Below are 18,376 nucleotides of genomic sequence, written 5' to 3' on the forward strand. Positions count from 1 at the left end.
TGGAGAATAGAATATGTAGGGCGAAAATAGTGAGAATGTGGTTTATTTACGGTGCGAAGTGGCGTGAAAGGAGAGAAAAAGCAGCACCTTTAGCGGTTTCAGCGAATATTATCCATGTCGCACAAGTAAACATGCCCAAACATACGCAAACATAAGCAAACATAACCCGCGCAGAATAAACTGGCATATTCTTAGCGGCAGTAATTAAGGAATTTGTATATATAGGAGCGAACGTCTTGTATTATTTATTTTTATTATCTCTTATATTATCTTATATTTTATATTATAGTATATTATATTAATCATAAAAGATGGCTAGAACCAAGCAAACAGCTAGAAAATCCACTGGTGGTAAGGCTCCAAGAAAACAATTAGCCTCCAAGGCTGCCAGAAAATCTGCTCCATCTACCGGTGGTGTTAAGAAGCCTCACAGATATAAGCCAGGTACCGTTGCTTTGAGAGAAATCAGAAGATTCCAAAAGTCTACTGAATTATTGATCAGAAAGTTGCCATTCCAAAGATTAGTCAGAGAAATCGCACAAGATTTCAAGACCGATTTAAGATTCCAATCCTCCGCCATTGGTGCTTTACAAGAATCCGTTGAAGCTTACTTGGTTTCTTTATTCGAAGACACTAACTTGTGTGCTATCCATGCCAAGAGAGTTACTATCCAAAAGAAGGATATCCAATTGGCCAGAAGATTAAGAGGTGAAAGATCCTAAGGGTGTATGTAATGTTTATTTCTTGTATATTAGAATCATTAGTAATATATTTTGATGAATTATGAAGGAGTAGAATGTAATGCAGAGTTTAAATTGTCAATTGATGGATCACGTCATTGGCCTAGCTATACTTTCCAGTTCGCCATGAGCATGAGCGGAATTTTTTGTGGATTTAATGTGCAGCATACTACGTTTCAGGTATACATACAATATTACGTTTAGACACAATTCTACTTAAGCTAGTTTCAGAAGAAATATACAAGGAATGTAACATGAAAGTGTTGATCACAATAGAGTAGTTATGAATGACTATTTGAGAGATATAGTATCGCAGCATCCATTGTATCTCACAATGTGTAAATGTGTCGAAGATGAAATGGAGATGTACGATTATCATGATTTTTTCCCACATTGGAGGGAGATAATAGTGAATTACCAGATTCTAATCCAAGAATTGTTCAAGCTAGAGAGATGGGAAGTAGCAGATTTTACTACAGATGTACAATTTCAATATCAAAGTTTTGTATATGAGTTGAGGAAAGGCTATCCACAACAAGTGAAGAGACTTTTCAGGTTGATTTTGTCGCTTCCTATGTGTGAATACGAAATAAAACCTAACGGTAATTATACTAGCAGTGGTAGCAAAGGAAGCTCTAACAATTACAACAAACAATTTCCCCATTTTAGGTGCGATGACAGCTATTTAACGAAGATAGAAGATGATGAAGCAGGTTACACGATCAGAGAGATCATTAATCAAATTGAAAATAAACAAATGGAAAAAGCTTTAACTAATTTTGCTTTCAATGAATACGAAACAATTTCTCCTAGTGGATCACCAGAAGCTCCTTATAAACTAGCATTTCTTATTTATTTGATAAAGCCAATATGCTCAATGTTGAAAATGACCTTAGGTATTGTGACAAAAGTTGAGACTGAAAGACCAACAATATGGCACCGTCCGTTAGATATTATGGTTAACTTCACACTTCGAACGGACATAGTTATTAGTAAAGGGACCCTAGTGTACTGTGTTACAGAGGTTAAGAAGTATCCTCTTTTGGCTAACTATAATGGCGAACCATTAGACGGAATAAGAAGCCTTTTTTCTCACAAAAACGGAATAATGAAACAGTTGATATGCGAGATGCTATACTTTAGGACCAACAAGGGTATTATCACAGACTCTTATATCGTTGTGTTTGTTGAACTAGACCTTGATTCTTTCGAACGGAATGTCCTCAATCTGAGACCAGTGAAAACGTTCAAGGAGGAGAAAATAGTTCCAATAAAGTATCTGATTCGAGATTGCCATTCAGCTAAACCTACGTTGCGAGAATCACTATTGGCATACATATATAAGTCAATAGAGGCAGATTCTGAGATGGAAATCAAACGAGACAGGGTTCGCAAATTAGAAGAACATCTAAAGCTATCTGGAGAAGCATTGACAGTTGCTATTTTGAGTGAGGATAGTTTGGACCTGTCGGAGGGCTCACGAAGTCGCCCCAGCACAAGAAGTACGAACATGTCCGTGCTAGAATCTGTTAACGAAATAAACGAAGATGAAGAAGTAGAAGTTGGCGAAATATCTATCGATGTGCCTAGGGATAGCAGCAACTACGTGCTAATGCAAAATTCAGATGAATTTAATTCACAATTAGTTAAGCTAGAAGCTTCTTATTTCAAGAAATTTATGTTAGAACAGATCGACGATAACGAGACTCTAGTTGCAAAGGTGTATGATCCGCGCATGGCTAACCTATATGAATTTAGAGGTTATACTTTTGAAGAAAAGAAAGGCATATGCTATGAATGGTACCGCACCGAACGGACTTGTTATACTATCCTATTCAGAGATCCAGAATTCAAAAGTTGTTATGTACCTCAAAAAATGGGACAAATCATGGTCACCATGGACAAGCTGTACGTTGCGAAAGGGTACTGCAACATATTTCGATACATCGAAAAAGTGCCATTACCGAAGGACCAGGAGACATACGAGAAGGCCAAGAAGCAATTGGAGGTAATTCACCGGAACGGAATCGTACACAGGGATATCAAAGAGGATAATATTCTCTGTACGAAAGAAGGTCAAGTATACATCATTGATTTTGCACTAGCTAAGCCCAGTGTTAATACTTATGATAGTGGACTGGAGCAGCTAGACCTTTGTGCTTTAGAGCTTGTGTTTAAATGATTTGCATTATTTTATGGTAGACATTGAGTTTCTCAAAGTCATTGGGTTTCGTAGCTTATATTACATAACATTACACACATGAAATGTGTGATATTATATACGTATCTGACAAGCTATATATTACACGATTATAGACATTTTTGAAGTTTAGCTTTCTTGTTCCACTAAATGCCTCACGCCGGTGGTAAGAAGGCTGCAAACATACTCGCCTGGATTAAGTTCCACCCAATCATGAACTTCATGATATACTCGCTATATTTCTTGTAGACCATGTTCTCTGATATCCACAAACTTGCCACGAACCAGTACATAAGTGGTAAAAACGAAGAAATTCTCGTCAATATTTGTACGTGCCACCAGAATAACCCACCTACTAATAAAATGCCATTTACTATCATTAATGGAAGGAGATTCTTGACCGGTTTTTCCTGTGTAAAATGCTTAAAACTCTGTAACGTTAATAAAATCGTTGGCAATGCAAATAAAAAGTTAGGTATGTTAGCAAACGACCAGTAACTCAAAAACCCGACGTTCCAGTAATGTGATTGGGCATAGCTGAATAAGGAAGGGATCCATTGCTGGCACCATTCTCCTCTAGCGGGGCAGAAAATTGCATATGTGTACCAATTAAGTGCCACAATTGACACGAATAATTGGCCTCCACTGATCAACGGGAATATAATATCTGTGATATCCCGGTTTCTGATTCCAAACTCATATAAATCGAAAAGAAACATTGATCCCAATAATAAACAGTTGATTCTTATCCCGTATGCGATGCTGACCATCGTCCCAGAAAGAATGTATGTCACTTTATATATCCAATTCGTCTTCAAAGAGGTTTTCGAATTCAAAAGATCAAAATTCTCCCGATTTATAGATATCTCTCTCAAGTATATTGACACCATTGAAAAAAATGCACACGGACCTTCAGAATATGATGCTGTCAAAAATATTCCGGCCGGTGATATAATGTAAATAATCGATGAAACCAATGAAAACCTCAGCAACGACTTAGCAAAAAGGCTTGATGTTTTGAACATCTCAAATGTCAAGTAGTATAGTATAATGCAAGTACCAAAATGGCATATATTTGAGCATAGCATCCCCAACATTAATTTCTTATAAAAATTAGTTCCACCTATCGGTATGCATTTGATCATTCTCCACAATAAAGGACAAAACACGAATTGATGTTCATACTTTATGTCATTGACAAATAGATCACTGAAGTACACTGCATCCCAGGTAATGAATTTATCGATTATATTGGATAGTATTGAATCGCCGATCTGAAATGGAAGATTCCAATCTCCTATAACCTGCAACCTATCATCCTGATATTTTTCAACTATTAATTGTGAAGACGTGTCAAATTGAACCGGCGTAAAGTATACTACTATTAGCTGAATACTCTTAAATAACAAAAAGTATTTCGCTATAATAGATATATCTTTCATGTCTACCTATATAAAGATGAGTTTATAGTGAAAAAAATACCACTATATAAATTTACAGACAAAAAGTTGCGACACTTAACAATAATACACGAACATTATATAAGACTATATCTGCGTCCTAAGGAATAAATAAACTTATATAAACCTATTTCTTACCGAATTGAGAGTCAAAAGATTCAATGATACCAGCAACAGATTGTGGGTTAGATAAAGTAGTAATGTCACCTAATTGGTCAGCTTCACCAGCTGCGATCTTTCTTAAGATTCTTCTCATGATCTTACCAGATCTAGTCTTTGGTAAATCTTCAACAATAATAACGGCCTTTGGAGCAGCAAATGGACCGATTTCAGTTCTTACTTGTAAGATCATTTCTTTCTTCAACTTGAAAACTTCTTCTGAGGACTCATTAGCATTAATGTTAGCAATAAGGTGTTCCTTCAAAGCAACAAACGCAACAACCGTTTGACCGGTTAAGTCATCATTCATACCAACAACGGCAGCCTCAGAAATAGCAGCGTGTTCAATTAAAGCAGCTTCAATTTCAGCAGTGGATAATCTGTGACCTGAAACGTTAACAACATCATCAACTCTACCACGAATCCAGTAGTATCCATCGTGATCTCTTGCAGCACCATCACCTGTGAAGTAGTATCCTGGGTATGGCTTCAAGTAGGTATCCATATATTTGGTGTGGTTCTTGTAAACAGATCTAGCCATGGATGGCCAGGTATCTTTGACGGCTAAAACACCTTCGACGTCGTTACCTTGAATTTCAATACCACTGACTGGGTCAATAAGACAAGTTTGGATACCAAAGAATGGAACGGAGGCAGAACCAGGTTTGTTTGGAACAACACCTGCAATTGGAGCAATGAAGTGCGATCCAGATTCTGTTTGCCAGTAAGTATCAGTGACGTGACATTGACCTTTACCAACCTTTTCATGGTACCATTCCCAGATATCTGGAGAGATAGGTTCTCCGACAGAACCTAAGGTCCTCAAGGAAGATAAGTCGTATTTTTCGATTTCTTGTTCACCAGATTTTCTTAATAATCTTAAGGCAGTTGGAGCAACATAGAAGTGAGTGGCCTTATGCTTTTCAACAATTTGCCATAATCTACCGTAATCTGGGTAAGCTGGGGTACCTTCGAAAACAACAGTTGGAACACCAAGAGATAATGGACCATATAAAGCGTAAGTATGACCAGTAATCCAACCGACATCACCAGCAGTGAATAAGACATCTTCTGGGTGGATATCAAACACATATTTAGTAGTTAAAGCAGCACCTAATAAGTAACCAGCAGTGGAGTGGACAACACCCTTTGGAGTACCAGTAGAACCTGAGGTATATAATAAGAATAATGGATCTTCAGAGTTAACTGGAACTGGAGCTAAATAGCCGGCAAACTTTTGAGTTTCTTCTGACCACCAGTAATCACGGCCCTCCTTCAAGGTGACTTCCTTATTACCTGTTCTTTCGTAAACAAGAACTTTTTCAATAGATGGACAATTCAATAAAGCTTCATCGCACAATTTCTTGATATTAATGGTTTTACCACCACGACGACCTTCGTCACAGGTGATCAAAGCCTTACAAGAGGCATCGTTAATTCTGTCCTTGATGGAACCAGAAGAAAAACCAGCGAAAATAACTGAGTGGATAGCACCCAATCTAGCAACTGCCAACATAGCAATGATCGCTTGCGAGTTCATTGGCATGTAAATGGCAACAGTATCACCCTTCTTAACACCCCAGCTTTGTAAAACACCTGCAACTTGGCACACTTCTCTCAACAATTCAGCGAAGGTTAAGATCTTAGAGTCCTTTTCTTCGTCTGCTTCGTAGATAATGGCAGGCTTATTTGGAGTAGCAAATGCATGTCTATCAACACAGTTGTAACATGCGTTCAATTGACCTCCGATGAACCATGCTGCATCACCATGCAACAAAGATCCAGACTTGACTTTTTCAAAGTCTCTATCCCAGTGCAACAATTCCTTACCAAAGTCACCAAAAAACGTTTCTGGGTCCTTAATTGACTTATCGTATAACTCCTGGTATTGTTCTAATGAGCTTACGTGCCCTTGACGTGGTTGTCTCTCAAAAAATTCTTTTGGAGTCTCATGCTTCTTAATGTTGTTGGCTTCGTGCACAACTTGATGTGCTGGAGAACTAGTCATGTCTAATAAATACTAATTATAATTGAATAAATATCACAATAAATAATGGACAAAATGTAAAAAATCTAATATATAAAATATTTGTATGTGAAACTTTCCAAATATACTGAAAAATTATTTGTGGGGATACAATTCTTTATATACTAACGGTATTATTCAATTGATAAGTGCAGATACTTGTTTCTATCCAGTAATTGTGATTATATTATTGTCTATTATTATATAATCGTTGTATTCAACCTTAGAATAATATTTGCAAAAAAGAATCGGACTTAAAGATTTGACTGAAAATTATTGAACGCTCGTACAGACGAACGAGAATAATGCGATCCAAAAAGTTGTTGAGTGAGGTAATTTTGTGTAACTCAAGACGTTTTGATGGGTATTTCATGCTGCTTTTGCAATAATATTAGTCCAATGACTGTATACGGGCCCGTGGATAATACGCTAATAGGGTTAGAAGCAACAGAAATGTGACTTGAGAACCGGTTTATCTGGGGGACGGACTTAGGTTATTGTCTGTAGGTGAAGCATAATGTCTGGATGAAAGGATATAAATCGAAAGTGAAATTCTTGGGACATAAGTTACGATCGCAGGTCAATTAGCTACACACAGAACAGTACTAGGGATATGTTGAAGCGAATAGGAATGAAAGTCCCAACGGGCTCACAATGGATTTTGTATGACCCAACCAACAAGGGTTGAAAAATTCAACATTTGTTGGAATGTATGCAGGCGATTAGCGGACCATAAAAGCCCAGAGTGAGTCAGTAGTGAGAGGCCATGGAGAGTGCGGTAGTGGCCACGTACGAAGAGACAAAGAGGGCAGGACATGACCCCATGATTTACCGGGCCAGGTAACAGGTAAGCAATGTAGAGATTGTGCGACAGTATGAAACAGGCATATCCGAGCAAGTCCGTAGTCCATAATAGCAGAAATATCGTAATGAACGAAATATCCGGCGATCAGGATTGGTTAGCCGACCGATAGGTTATCGGAAATCGTAATTATTTACGGTGATTAGCCCCAGAAAACTTTGAACCTTATTTAGATAATAGAGGATTACATTAGGCTACATAGGGTTACATTTGCTGCATTTCACCATTACATTCAGTATTTGTTCAGAAGATGATTGCGCCTTGGATATTAACCATTGGTAGCCAAAGGAGAGCGTATTGACGTCATTGACTCATACTTGTAAATTGTCTAGTATTCTTCGTTCGTAAGATCCTGATGTCATCACATTAAGTCACTTGAACCTGTAACAGTTTCTTCAACTCTCTGAATAGATTAATATCTTCGACGCATTACATTATTTCCCCACAAATCACAATCGTCGACTTAGTTTCGACATGCTCTCTATTATTTGAAGATCTTGATTTCTATACAGTATTCCTACGATTTGTATTTCAATATAATCTTTCAATCATTAATAAATAAAAAATATATAATTAACTATTCTTTTCTAGTACAATTTAACCCGAACTAAAATAGTTATATTTATCTTTTTGTATTATTAAATTATCAGCTTCTTCGACAGTTGACCGTCAGCATAAATCCGGAGCAGCACCACCTGGCGTACCTCAAAAATCTCCTACAGGTATTTAACAATTCAACATCTGTTGGTGAGCATGCAGGTGGCACATTTGCCCCTAAGAGATCATACTTGGTTCACTCGTGTGATAAGGTAATGGTCAGTATGGATGTAGGATGAAGAGCTAACGACAAACTGTGCCACATTAGTATTTTTACTGATCTGAGGGATGTTGTACGGTGTATGTAAATGATTTGCGAAAGGATCCTTATATTCCCATTTTTAACCAATGTAAATCACAGAAATACACATTCTAAAGCACGAAGGTCTAGTTGCTCCAGTCCACTATCATAAGTATTAACACTGGGCTTAGCTAGTGCGAAATCAATGATGTATACTTGACCTTCTTTCGTACAGAGAATATTATCCTCTTTGATATCCCTGTGTACGATTCCGTTCCGGTGAATCACCTCCAATTGTTGCTTGGCCTTCTCGTATGTCTCCTGGTCCTTAGGTAATGGCACTTTTTCGATGTATCGAAATATGTTGAAATGTCCTTTCGCAACATACAGCCTGTCCATGGTGACCATGATTTGTCCCATTTTTTGAGGCACATAACAACTTTTGAATTCTGGATCTCTGGACAAGATAGAATAACACACCCTTTCGGTGTGATACCATTCATAGCATACGTCTTTCTTTTCTTCAAGATTATAACCTCTAAATTCATATAGGTTAGCCATGCGTAGGTCATACATGCAACTAGAGGGTCGTTGTCATCAGTTCTAGCAGAATTTCATGCACCAATCCAGAAATTGAAGAAGATATTTTAACACGAATATGGCTTTGATAAGCTTTAGCTACAGATTACAAGTAACCAGTTCAATATTTTACTCCATCGTGAGTTTGGAGATTAATTATAAAAAAATAATTACATATTCTAAGTTATATCTAAATCTTTTAATCATTAATAAATAAAAAATATACAATTATCTATTCTTTATCTAGCACAATTTAACCCGAAATATTCGCAAATATTTATATTTATCTTTTTGTATTATTAAATTAATCAACTTCTTCGACAGTTGGACCGTCAGCAGAAGCATCTGGAGCAGCACCACCTGGAGCACCTGGGAAACCACCTGGAGCGGCACCGGCAGCACCACCTGGAGCAGCACCGGCTTGGTAAGCCTTAGCCATGATTGGGTTGGCCTTACCTTCTAATTCCTTTTGTTTGTCAGAGAATTCTTCTTGGGTGGCAGTAGTGTTGGAGTCTAACCATTCAATGGTTTCGTCAGCAGCCTTAGTAACTTCTTCGATTTCAGCAGCATCCAACTTTTCCTTGAATTGTTCTTCACCTAAGGTAGACTTTAAGGAGTAAGCGTAAGATTCTAAAGCGTTCTTGGCTTGGACTCTACCAGCTTCCTTTTCATCTTCATCCTTGAATTTTTCGGCTTCAGAAACCATTCTTTCGATATCTTCCTTAGATAATCTACCCTTATCGTTAGTAATAGTAATCTTTTGAGTCTTACCGGTACCCTTTTCTAAGGCGGAGACGTTCAAGATACCATTAGCATCGACATCGAAGGTAACTTCAATTTGTGGAACACCTCTTGGTGCTGGTGGAATACCAGATAATTCGAACTTACCCAATAAGTTGTTGTCTTGGGTCTTAGCTCTTTCACCTTCGAAAACTTGAATCAAGACACCTGGTTGGTTGTCAGCGTAAGTAGAGAAGGTTTCGGACTTCTTGGTTGGGATAGTAGAGTTTCTTGGAATCAACTTGGTCATGATACCACCAGCGGTTTCAATACCCATAGATAATGGAGCAACATCTAATAACAATAAGTCTTGAGTCTTAGATGAAGTGTCACCAGATAAGATAGCAGCTTGGACAGCAGCACCGTAAGCAACGGCTTCATCTGGGTTGATAGATCTGTTTGGTTCCTTACCGTTGAAGAAGTCAGAGACTAACTTTTGGACCTTTGGAATTCTGGTAGAACCACCGACTAAGACGATTTCGTGAACTTGAGACTTGTCAACCTTAGCATCTCTTAAGACCTTTTCGACTGGGTCGATGGTAGATCTGAATAAGTCTTGACATAATTCTTCGAATCTAGCTCTGGTGATAGAAGTGTAGAAGTCAATACCTTCGTATAAGGAATCGATTTCAATGGAGGTTTGAGCGGAAGAAGATAAGGTTCTCTTAGCTCTTTCACAAGCAGTTCTTAATCTTCTTAAAGCTCTTTGGTTAGTAGATAAGTCCTTCTTGTTCTTTCTCTTGAATTCGTTAACAAAGTGGTTAACTAATCTGTGATCGAAATCTTCACCACCTAAGTGAGTGTCACCAGCGGTAGACTTAACTTCGAAAATACCATCTTCAATAGATAATAAAGAGACATCGAAAGTACCACCACCTAAATCGAAAATTAAAACGTTCTTTTCTTCGGCGTCCTTCTTGTCTAAACCGTAAGCAATAGCAGCGGCGGTTGGTTCGTTAATAATTCTCATAACGTTTAAACCAGCAATCAAACCGGCATCCTTGGTAGCTTGTCTTTGGGAGTCATTGAAGTAAGCTGGGACAGTAACAACAGCGTCATTGACCTTGTCACCTAAGTAACCTTCAGCGGTTTCCTTCATCTTACCTAAGACCATAGAAGAGATTTCTTCTGGAGTGAAAACCTTGGTTTCACCCTTGTATTCAACTTGAATGTGTGGCTTACCGGACTTTTCAACGATCTTGAATGGGAAGTGCTTAGCATCTTCAGTGACTTCGGCGTCATCAAACTTTCTACCGATCAATCTCTTAGCATCGAAAACGGTGTTAGATGGGTTCATAGCAGCTTGATTCTTAGCAGCATCACCAATTAATCTTTCAGAATCAGTGAATGCAACGAAAGATGGAGTGGTTCTGTTACCTTGGTCGTTAGCGATAATTTCGACTCTATCGTTAGCGAAGTGAGCAACACAAGAATAGGTTGTACCTAAATCAATACCAACAGCTTTGGACATATTTGTATATTATAATGAAAATTAATTAATTTATTAGAAATATAATAACTAATTATCTATATCTAGAAGAAGAAAAATCTAATAATTAATTAAGGATTTCGGTCCACCTTTATACTTGGACTAATCAATTTTTTTTGATCGCCCATGCACAATCTCGTTCCATATAATTCTACAATATTCTATACTAGATTGAGAATAATTACTGAAAAATCGCACAATTCTGCGGCCCCTTGGCCTTTTCGACTCCAGTCGAAGCCTGCGGAACCCAATGGAAATTTTTAGAACAACCAAATGTTGCGAAAAAAGTTGCATTATGATATCATCGATGAGATTTTAAGTGCTATACACCAAATACATTTGTGCACCAATAAGGTTTCATCGCGCACCAGGCAATGCATGGAACTTAGCGCATGGAAAAACCTTATGACGTAGTGAAAATTAATCTCTTTGGTTACAGAAACTTAATATGGTATTCTGTACTTCGAAATAGAACCTCTATTGCAAAAAGCCAATTATTCATAAAAGAATACTATAAGTCGTTGAAGTGTTTTCGTAGTGTCCAAACAATACAACTGTCATGACAGAACTTTGGCTGGACACCATTGCTGATGCTGTTGAGGGAAAAATCCATAGGAATGTAGATGTAGGCATAAAGACGAATAAAAAATGTATTAAAGTAAACATAGTAATAACAATATTATAGAAAAAAATTAATTAACATAAGGTGGAAAAATGGTAATGGAGAGAAGGGGTGATGAGGTTAGTTCAGCTTTTCCTTGGTGTAGTCGTTGACAAGGTAAATACCACCGGCATTTCTGATGACACCCTTTACTTTGATCCACACATCCTTGACAGCTGGGTTGTTAATCTTGTTAACGACTTCGTCTAATTGGAGTTCCAAAGACTTGAAGTAGTTTCTAGTGAAGATCGACTTTTCGTATCTCATTTTGAGGAAGACAGCGTAGAAGACCCATGGGATGAGAGATCTCTTTCTGAATAAGATAACCCTGATGGTCAACCACAAGAAACTGTAGATTTCTAATAAACTGGCAACTTGAATGGACTTGGTGTTGTTCTTGCTGATGAAGTTCTCAATTTGCTTGGAGATTCCGCTATCAGCCATACCGAAAATAGGTAAAAGGTATCCCTTGGTGTACGCTAAGACGTGGAATAAAGAAAACAATGCAAATGGTAATAATGGAATAAGCACATATGGTCTGATTAAAAGCAATACACTTCCCAATAAGAAGTACTGGGTGTTATCGTCTTTCAAAATTTGGTTAACTTTGAGAGCCTTCTTGGTAATTAATTGGTACAACAAGATACCGAAACTTTCGATAATACCAAATAATGCCAACTGGTACCAAAATCTATGGAAACGGCTTCCACTCTTGATAAAAGTCAAGGTGAATAAGAAGATTCCCCATAATGTCAAAACATGACCCACAAACCAGGCAAATTGCAATGTCTAGGAATAGATAGTTAGTAATACATTCTTTGTTGTAGAAACAAGGTTGGTTATACATACTTGGACAGTTTCAACTAATTGGTTAGTATTCACCCCTTTACTCTTTGTGGTCCCTGCAGTACTTGAGGAAGAAGTAGCTGGCTTGCTGGTAGCAGCATTCGGAGCAGATTTAGTTTGATTAGACATTTAAATATCAATTAATTATATTAAACAATTTGAACAAGGCTTAACTGATAAATTGTGTGTCAATTCTTTAAATACTTGAATTATTTATACAAATTTCAAGGGCTAACGTAATTTGGATTGTCATATTCATTTTGAAAAATTGCTATTATACCGGTCACGAGATATTGAAAACTTCTCCTACTTATTCAAGCCGAGTACAATAGTCAAACGGACAGAATTCCAGATGGTCATAAATATTCGCTCCTGAACAATAGGCCAGAAATTTAATATGCTATACTACATGAAATATATATACATGATTATCTTAGTAGTATCAGACTTTTGACAGGTATTAAAATTTGGATCTACATTTATCTCGCATTACCTATATTTAAAACATATATAAAATCCAATAAAATGATAATAAAGATTCTCCCTAAAAGATAAAAATAAATTCATTAATCTTATCTAACGTAAGAAACCCTTACGACTCTTTGTTGGTGCTGGCGCTGGTTGCGCTGGCTCTTGTGGTAATGACTTTTGCTTCTCTAATTGTTCTTTCTTATCTTCTAATAATTTTATTTGTTTGGATAATTTGTCCTTCATTTCTTTGTGTCTAGCAAACAAATCAGCTTCTGATCTTTGTAATTTTTTCTCTTTTTCTGAAACCTTTTGTTGGAAAACATTCTTCATTTCTGCCTCCATCTTGGCCAATTTAGCTTCGTGGAGACTCTTCTCTTCTTCTTGTCTTGCCAATGGATCGAATTCCTTGAAAACCGAGTTATCTTGTTGAATTCCCATTCTCAATAATTTTTCAGATCTATAGTTTTCATATAATGTGTTGGCAGTGTTTTCTTTTAATTCTTCTAAGAAGTTTCTTATCAATAATTGACGTAATTTTATGAAGTCACAATGTTCCTCATTGTCAACTTCAATTATACCCCATGGATAGCTTCTACCTCTAACGATTCTACCGTCCACAGTTTCAACTTCCTTAGTAGACCCAACCACAGCAAATGGTAATTTGTTCATGATGCTCTGAGTGTTAGCAAGAGATTCTTCATCATCGTTGTCGTATTCGGTCGGGTTGAAAGTCTTAATTCCTTGGTATCTAATATCTTCTAAGATTCTTTGCTTGAAATCAATAATTTCTTCTTCAGTCAAGGTATCAGACTTAGCAATAACCGGAATTAAGTTAACCTTTTCGTGAATTTCTTTCATAAGAGCAATATCCAAGGATCTCAAGGAGTGACCAGTTGGTTCAATGAAATAAAGGAACGCGTGGATTCTGTTGTCAACAATAGCAGATCTATTTATTCTGCTCTCTGCCTCTAAATGGGCATCAAATCTGTCATTAATTTCGTCAACAATTGGCTTCCATGAGTCGGCATTGTTAATTGCTTCACCAAATCCTGGTGTTGATATAACACTCAAGCTCAATTTAACACCATCTTCTTCAATGTCAGCCTTGTCAGTTTTGATTCTGACCGAGTGGGTCTCGTCGTCGAGTTCTGCTGGTTCTTCGTTAATATCAAGTGGTAAAATTTCCCTGTTGAATAACGTGTTAATCAAAGTCTTTTTACCCAATCCACTTTCTCCGGCAACCATTATATTCAAAGTGAAACCTCTTCTAACCGATTTCCTGTGCCATTGCTTTGGTAAGTTTGCAAACCCAACGTATCCATTTAACTTACGCTTAATAATCTTAAGGTCTTGTTGAATGTCCTCTATTGGATTTTGCCTAGCGGTATTTTCAAACGCTTGAGGTTCTTGGTTCTCAGCTTGAGGAATAGATTGTACTTCGGCTATATTATGTTAGTATTGTCAAATCGTTATTAACGCCCGTTGATCACAAGAAAACATACCACTCATTATAAAATAATCTCAATAAATATGAAAACAAAAATCCCTTGGTAATTTATTGAATTATACAATAATCAATCCTAATAAGATAATCTGTACTTAATTATAAGTAGAATTTATTGATGAATTAATTGTTTGTTGTCTTTCCAATAATTGATTCGAGATCGTTCGTTTTTTGGTTTGAAAAAAAAAAACACAAATACGTGTCACTCACATGTTTAAAATGGGTGTAAAATTACTTACTTTTTATTGCAACTATTTTCGAGATAGTCTTAATACAATGTAATCGAGTCTGACGTATAGACATACTGTCCACTCATTGCTACGGATGCTTCTGAGTTTTTGGCGTATATTCATATTACATTAGTATGAATTCATTCTCGTTGAACTGTTCTAGCCAATTTCTTCGCATACTGAGATGAAGCAATGTTTTAATTCTAATCTATGTAACTATTTTGTAGAGTATATGTATTAAAACTAGTTATTCTTATACCATGTTTGTCGAATTGGGCATATTAGCAGTATATAACTTAAGGAAGGATGGAGTTTGTAAGAGGTGGTATGAAAAAGATTGTCCGGCTTAACATATCCCTTGAATATGAACTGATAGAACAAAGAATTGAGCTGAAAAGATTTTCAAGGTAACGAAGGATGAAGGGTATACTTACTAATTTCTGCTATCTTTATTGCAGTTTGTATTTATGTGGTCAAGTGCATACCAATAGATCTAGTGTTCTCGCTCTAAGTCCACGGCAAAGGTATTTTTAGTACATAAATTGTCCATAATAGACGTGGGGCTATCAGTAGTCCATTTTCCTGTAGTATATCTGAGTAGACGTATATTTAATAATTATTTTAAAAATATTGTGCTTTTTATTTAGTGAGATCTATGAGATCTAGCAAAAGAATTTGTTGCATAATTTACCATTTATAGAAAAGTCTGAAAATTTGGAATAAATATAAAAATTATTTATAAAAAGTCAGAAAAAAATCAATTAATTACTAACGATGCTGTATAATAAAACTAGAATATCACTTACCTAGGTAGTATCTTCATTCCAAAAAAAGGATGTGTTAAGTGTTGAAAAATGGAAAAATAGCTTGATGGTAGGCTGCAAAGAGCGCTCACATGGAAATTGCTTCACTGATTTTGATTTTGGACATGCACTGAACTCCAATTTTCTAAATAGACATTTATACCTTGAAATATATGGATAATAGTATGGGTCAATTGTGTTCAACTCGTAATACTCTTTAAAAGGGTTAGTTTGTGGCATTGTGGGTACTATGAAGCACTACTACCGAAAAACAATACAGAGACTTTACCTCTTGAAAACATACAAGACGACAAGCCTTCTAAGAGGACTGTTCACTCTTTCTTCAATTTGCTATCTTATTTTTATCTTGATAAAGAACTATCTCATTAATCAACTCAATTATCTGTCTTACTTTTCTTGATAAAGAGCTAATGATACCAAAGTTTGTCACAAGCATTGGATAGAAACAATATCATTAGATAGAAACGTAACTACAAACTAAAAATTCCACTATTGGTTAACTCTTAATATGTATTAATTCTGAATTGCACCAACTTTCTCCCATCCCAATAATAGGATCGGTTGAAATAATTAACATCGTGCACCCTAATACATACATCTATAAATCTAATATCATAACTTCATGCTTATTGCTTTTCCAATTGTTCATATAAGAACTCCAACCCCATTTTGGCAAATGCTGCCATGTTTTCCGATCTATTCCCACTATCGGTATGTCTTTCACACGACACCTCCCCACTAGGCCCACTTAAACCCAAATAAACAGTCCCAACTCTATCTACATCGCTGGCCAAATTCAGCATATGTAAGTCCGTTGTAGGTCCCGCAAAACCAGTTTCTGACAACACAAATGTCGACCCAAGCTCGTATTTAGTTGTCCGTGCCAATTTTAATGCAACCTGCTCCGATGGCCCCGTATAATGACTGATTTCTTCGTCAGACCACCCAGAAAGCTTCAATCTCTGTTTCAATGCATATACCAACTTACCTCCAATATAGAAATTGGATGCTCCAGGAACTGATATTATGTATGCTGATAATAATCCTCCGCAAGCTGCTTCTGATATTGCTAATGTCTGGTTTCTTGACCTCAAAACCTCAGCTATTTTACCAACCAATTCTTCAATTTCTGCAGGTGGAAATCCCATATTGTTGTGTATTTATATGTATTTTCCCTCGAAATATATGACAATTCATATAATTAAAGGTTGATAGTTTATCAAAAAGTGAGTCGTGTACGCGCACTTGAGTATTTGAGTGGCGATATTTATGATCCCAACAGTTGAATAGAACCACTGTTTCTGTTCATTGTAGACTAATAGAGCATCCATTGAGAAATAAATATATAACACATCGAATATGGCGTCTAAAACAATAAAATTCAATGCCGGTAAGGTGGAATATGATGAAGAAACAAAGCGCTGCACTCCATTACCACACAAGGGAGTCATCTCACTCAAGCCAAATGCAGATGATGAAGATTTCTTTGACTTTACATGGTCGCCAAAGTCAAGTAGCTCAGGAAACATCGAGAAGGATGAATTGCTAGTCATACCAGGAGATGTTAGTTTCAAACAGATGACATCGTGTAAAACAGGACGAGTAGTTGCATTGACATTTTTGAGTTCAGGAGGAAAGAATTTGTATTGGTTACAAGACGTCGGGGACGACGAAGAATTAAGCAAATTGACCCCTAAGGACAAAAGCATATTGGATAAGGTGAACGAATTGATTTCTCCAAGTGGTGAAGAAGAAGAAACCGAAGCTAAAGAAGAAACCGAAGAGTAAGTACGTTCTTTCTATTTAAGTTATACAAGCACAATATAATGTAAATAAAGCCAAACATAATAAAAAAGAGTATCCTTAGAATCAAGTCTATTAACGCAACTAGAAGCAAGCCGGAGGCCGTACTACCAAAGAGCAACACTCCTTCGGTCCCCATCATGGAAGCTAACACTGCCAGCCAAGAAGACATAAAGTTGCCTATCGCATCCATTTCGGATGTTTTGACGTTGGAAGTGATCGAAAATCACCTAGACTCTTTGTCTTCTGACCAATTATCTGAGTTATATGCGAAGCACTTACCTGAATCGACATCCCCCACAAAACACGATATTTTGGATGTCGTGAGAAGTGGCTTTTTCCAGCAATCTACGAACAAATTGAGCGAGCTGTTGAGGGAAGGAAATGGCGCTGGATATCTCTTAGCCCAGAGTTTGAAATATAGTTATCAAGGTGAGGGAATTGAGTCTTTCTTGAACGGTGTGAGAGAATTAGGTATAAAGGAAGAGAAAGAAAAAGAACAGAAAAAAGAGAATCATAGTACCGATTCCAAGAATGAAGATGACATAAACCAATAGATTATTCTGTATTATATGCTTTTTATATAGTGTTATATTCGTTTAGTATAGATAGTAAAAGAGCAAAATTTGTCACATGATTTTTTTAAATCTGGTGTGGGCATATGAGTATTGTCAACAAGAATGAGTAAGGGTAAAGTATTAGATAAGACAAAATTTGTTAAGAGATACTATATAAATCAAGTCAGGGGTAATACAATTGTAAAGACGTATCAAGACTATAGAGGATATTTGAAAAAAAAAAAAGACGGCGCTAGGTTCTATTAGTTTGTCGACAAAATAATTGAATATCCACCAAATGGTACATCATTATTGAAAGTGTTAATTAAGATCCAAATTTTATAAAT

At 36.7% G+C, this 18,376-nt stretch overlaps 11 protein-coding genes across 11 annotated transcripts; 4 read left to right on the forward strand and 7 right to left on the reverse strand.

Moving 5' to 3' along the window:
• Positions 1-311: 311 nt before the first annotated feature.
• HHT21 (Hht21p) lies at positions 312-722 on the forward strand (the record flags this gene model as incomplete). The annotated part of the gene is made up of 1 exon (XM_015610073.1): positions 312-722. One exon carries the CDS (start codon positions 312-314, stop codon positions 720-722), a length of 411 nt encoding a protein of 136 aa, XP_015469090.1.
• A 301-nt stretch (positions 723-1,023) lies between these two features.
• AC631_01244 (uncharacterized protein) lies at positions 1,024-2,922 on the forward strand (the record flags this gene model as incomplete). Its single annotated transcript, XM_015610074.1, has 1 exon — positions 1,024-2,922. The coding sequence occupies one exon, from the start codon at positions 1,024-1,026 to the stop codon at positions 2,920-2,922; it is 1,899 nt and encodes a 632-aa protein (XP_015469091.1).
• A 173-nt stretch (positions 2,923-3,095) lies between these two features.
• AC631_01245 (GPI-anchor transamidase) lies at positions 3,096-3,710 on the reverse strand (the record flags this gene model as incomplete). Its single annotated transcript, XM_015610075.1, has 1 exon — positions 3,096-3,710. One exon carries the CDS (start codon positions 3,708-3,710, stop codon positions 3,096-3,098), a length of 615 nt encoding a protein of 204 aa, XP_015469092.1.
• Positions 3,711-4,527: 817 nt separating this feature from the next.
• On the reverse strand, positions 4,528-6,567 carry ACS2 (acetate--CoA ligase; the record flags this gene model as incomplete). The annotated part of the gene is made up of 1 exon (XM_015610076.1): positions 4,528-6,567. One exon carries the CDS (start codon positions 6,565-6,567, stop codon positions 4,528-4,530), a length of 2,040 nt encoding a protein of 679 aa, XP_015469093.1.
• A 1,832-nt stretch (positions 6,568-8,399) lies between these two features.
• Positions 8,400-8,846, reverse strand: AC631_01247 (uncharacterized protein; the record flags this gene model as incomplete). Its single annotated transcript, XM_015610077.1, has 1 exon — positions 8,400-8,846. The coding sequence occupies one exon, from the start codon at positions 8,844-8,846 to the stop codon at positions 8,400-8,402; it is 447 nt and encodes a 148-aa protein (XP_015469094.1).
• Positions 8,847-9,168: 322 nt separating this feature from the next.
• On the reverse strand, positions 9,169-11,115 carry SSA2 (Hsp70 family chaperone; the record flags this gene model as incomplete). Its single annotated transcript, XM_015610078.1, has 1 exon — positions 9,169-11,115. The coding sequence occupies one exon, from the start codon at positions 11,113-11,115 to the stop codon at positions 9,169-9,171; it is 1,947 nt and encodes a 648-aa protein (XP_015469095.1).
• A 760-nt stretch (positions 11,116-11,875) lies between these two features.
• On the reverse strand, positions 11,876-12,769 carry AC631_01249 (nucleoporin; the record flags this gene model as incomplete). The annotated part of the gene is made up of 2 exons (XM_015610079.1): positions 11,876-12,583; positions 12,644-12,769. The coding sequence occupies 2 exons, from the start codon at positions 12,767-12,769 to the stop codon at positions 11,876-11,878; spliced, it is 834 nt and encodes a 277-aa protein (XP_015469096.1).
• Positions 12,770-13,216: 447 nt separating this feature from the next.
• CDC3 (septin) lies at positions 13,217-14,620 on the reverse strand (the record flags this gene model as incomplete). Its single annotated transcript, XM_015610080.1, has 2 exons — positions 13,217-14,553; positions 14,614-14,620. The coding sequence occupies 2 exons, from the start codon at positions 14,618-14,620 to the stop codon at positions 13,217-13,219; spliced, it is 1,344 nt and encodes a 447-aa protein (XP_015469097.1).
• Positions 14,621-16,295: 1,675 nt separating this feature from the next.
• On the reverse strand, positions 16,296-16,817 carry AC631_01251 (uncharacterized protein; the record flags this gene model as incomplete). Its single annotated transcript, XM_015610081.1, has 1 exon — positions 16,296-16,817. One exon carries the CDS (start codon positions 16,815-16,817, stop codon positions 16,296-16,298), a length of 522 nt encoding a protein of 173 aa, XP_015469098.1.
• A 211-nt stretch (positions 16,818-17,028) lies between these two features.
• AC631_01252 (proteasome regulatory particle lid subunit) lies at positions 17,029-17,457 on the forward strand (the record flags this gene model as incomplete). Its single annotated transcript, XM_015610082.1, has 1 exon — positions 17,029-17,457. The coding sequence occupies one exon, from the start codon at positions 17,029-17,031 to the stop codon at positions 17,455-17,457; it is 429 nt and encodes a 142-aa protein (XP_015469099.1).
• A 155-nt stretch (positions 17,458-17,612) lies between these two features.
• On the forward strand, positions 17,613-18,029 carry AC631_01253 (uncharacterized protein; the record flags this gene model as incomplete). The annotated part of the gene is made up of 1 exon (XM_015610083.1): positions 17,613-18,029. One exon carries the CDS (start codon positions 17,613-17,615, stop codon positions 18,027-18,029), a length of 417 nt encoding a protein of 138 aa, XP_015469100.1.
• Positions 18,030-18,376: the final 347 nt, after the last annotated feature.

Source organism: Debaryomyces fabryi, assembly GCF_001447935.2.
Source record: "Debaryomyces fabryi strain CBS 789 chromosome Unknown contig00016, whole genome shotgun sequence".
NCBI classification, from domain to species: Eukaryota; Fungi; Ascomycota; class Pichiomycetes; order Serinales; family Debaryomycetaceae; genus Debaryomyces; species Debaryomyces fabryi.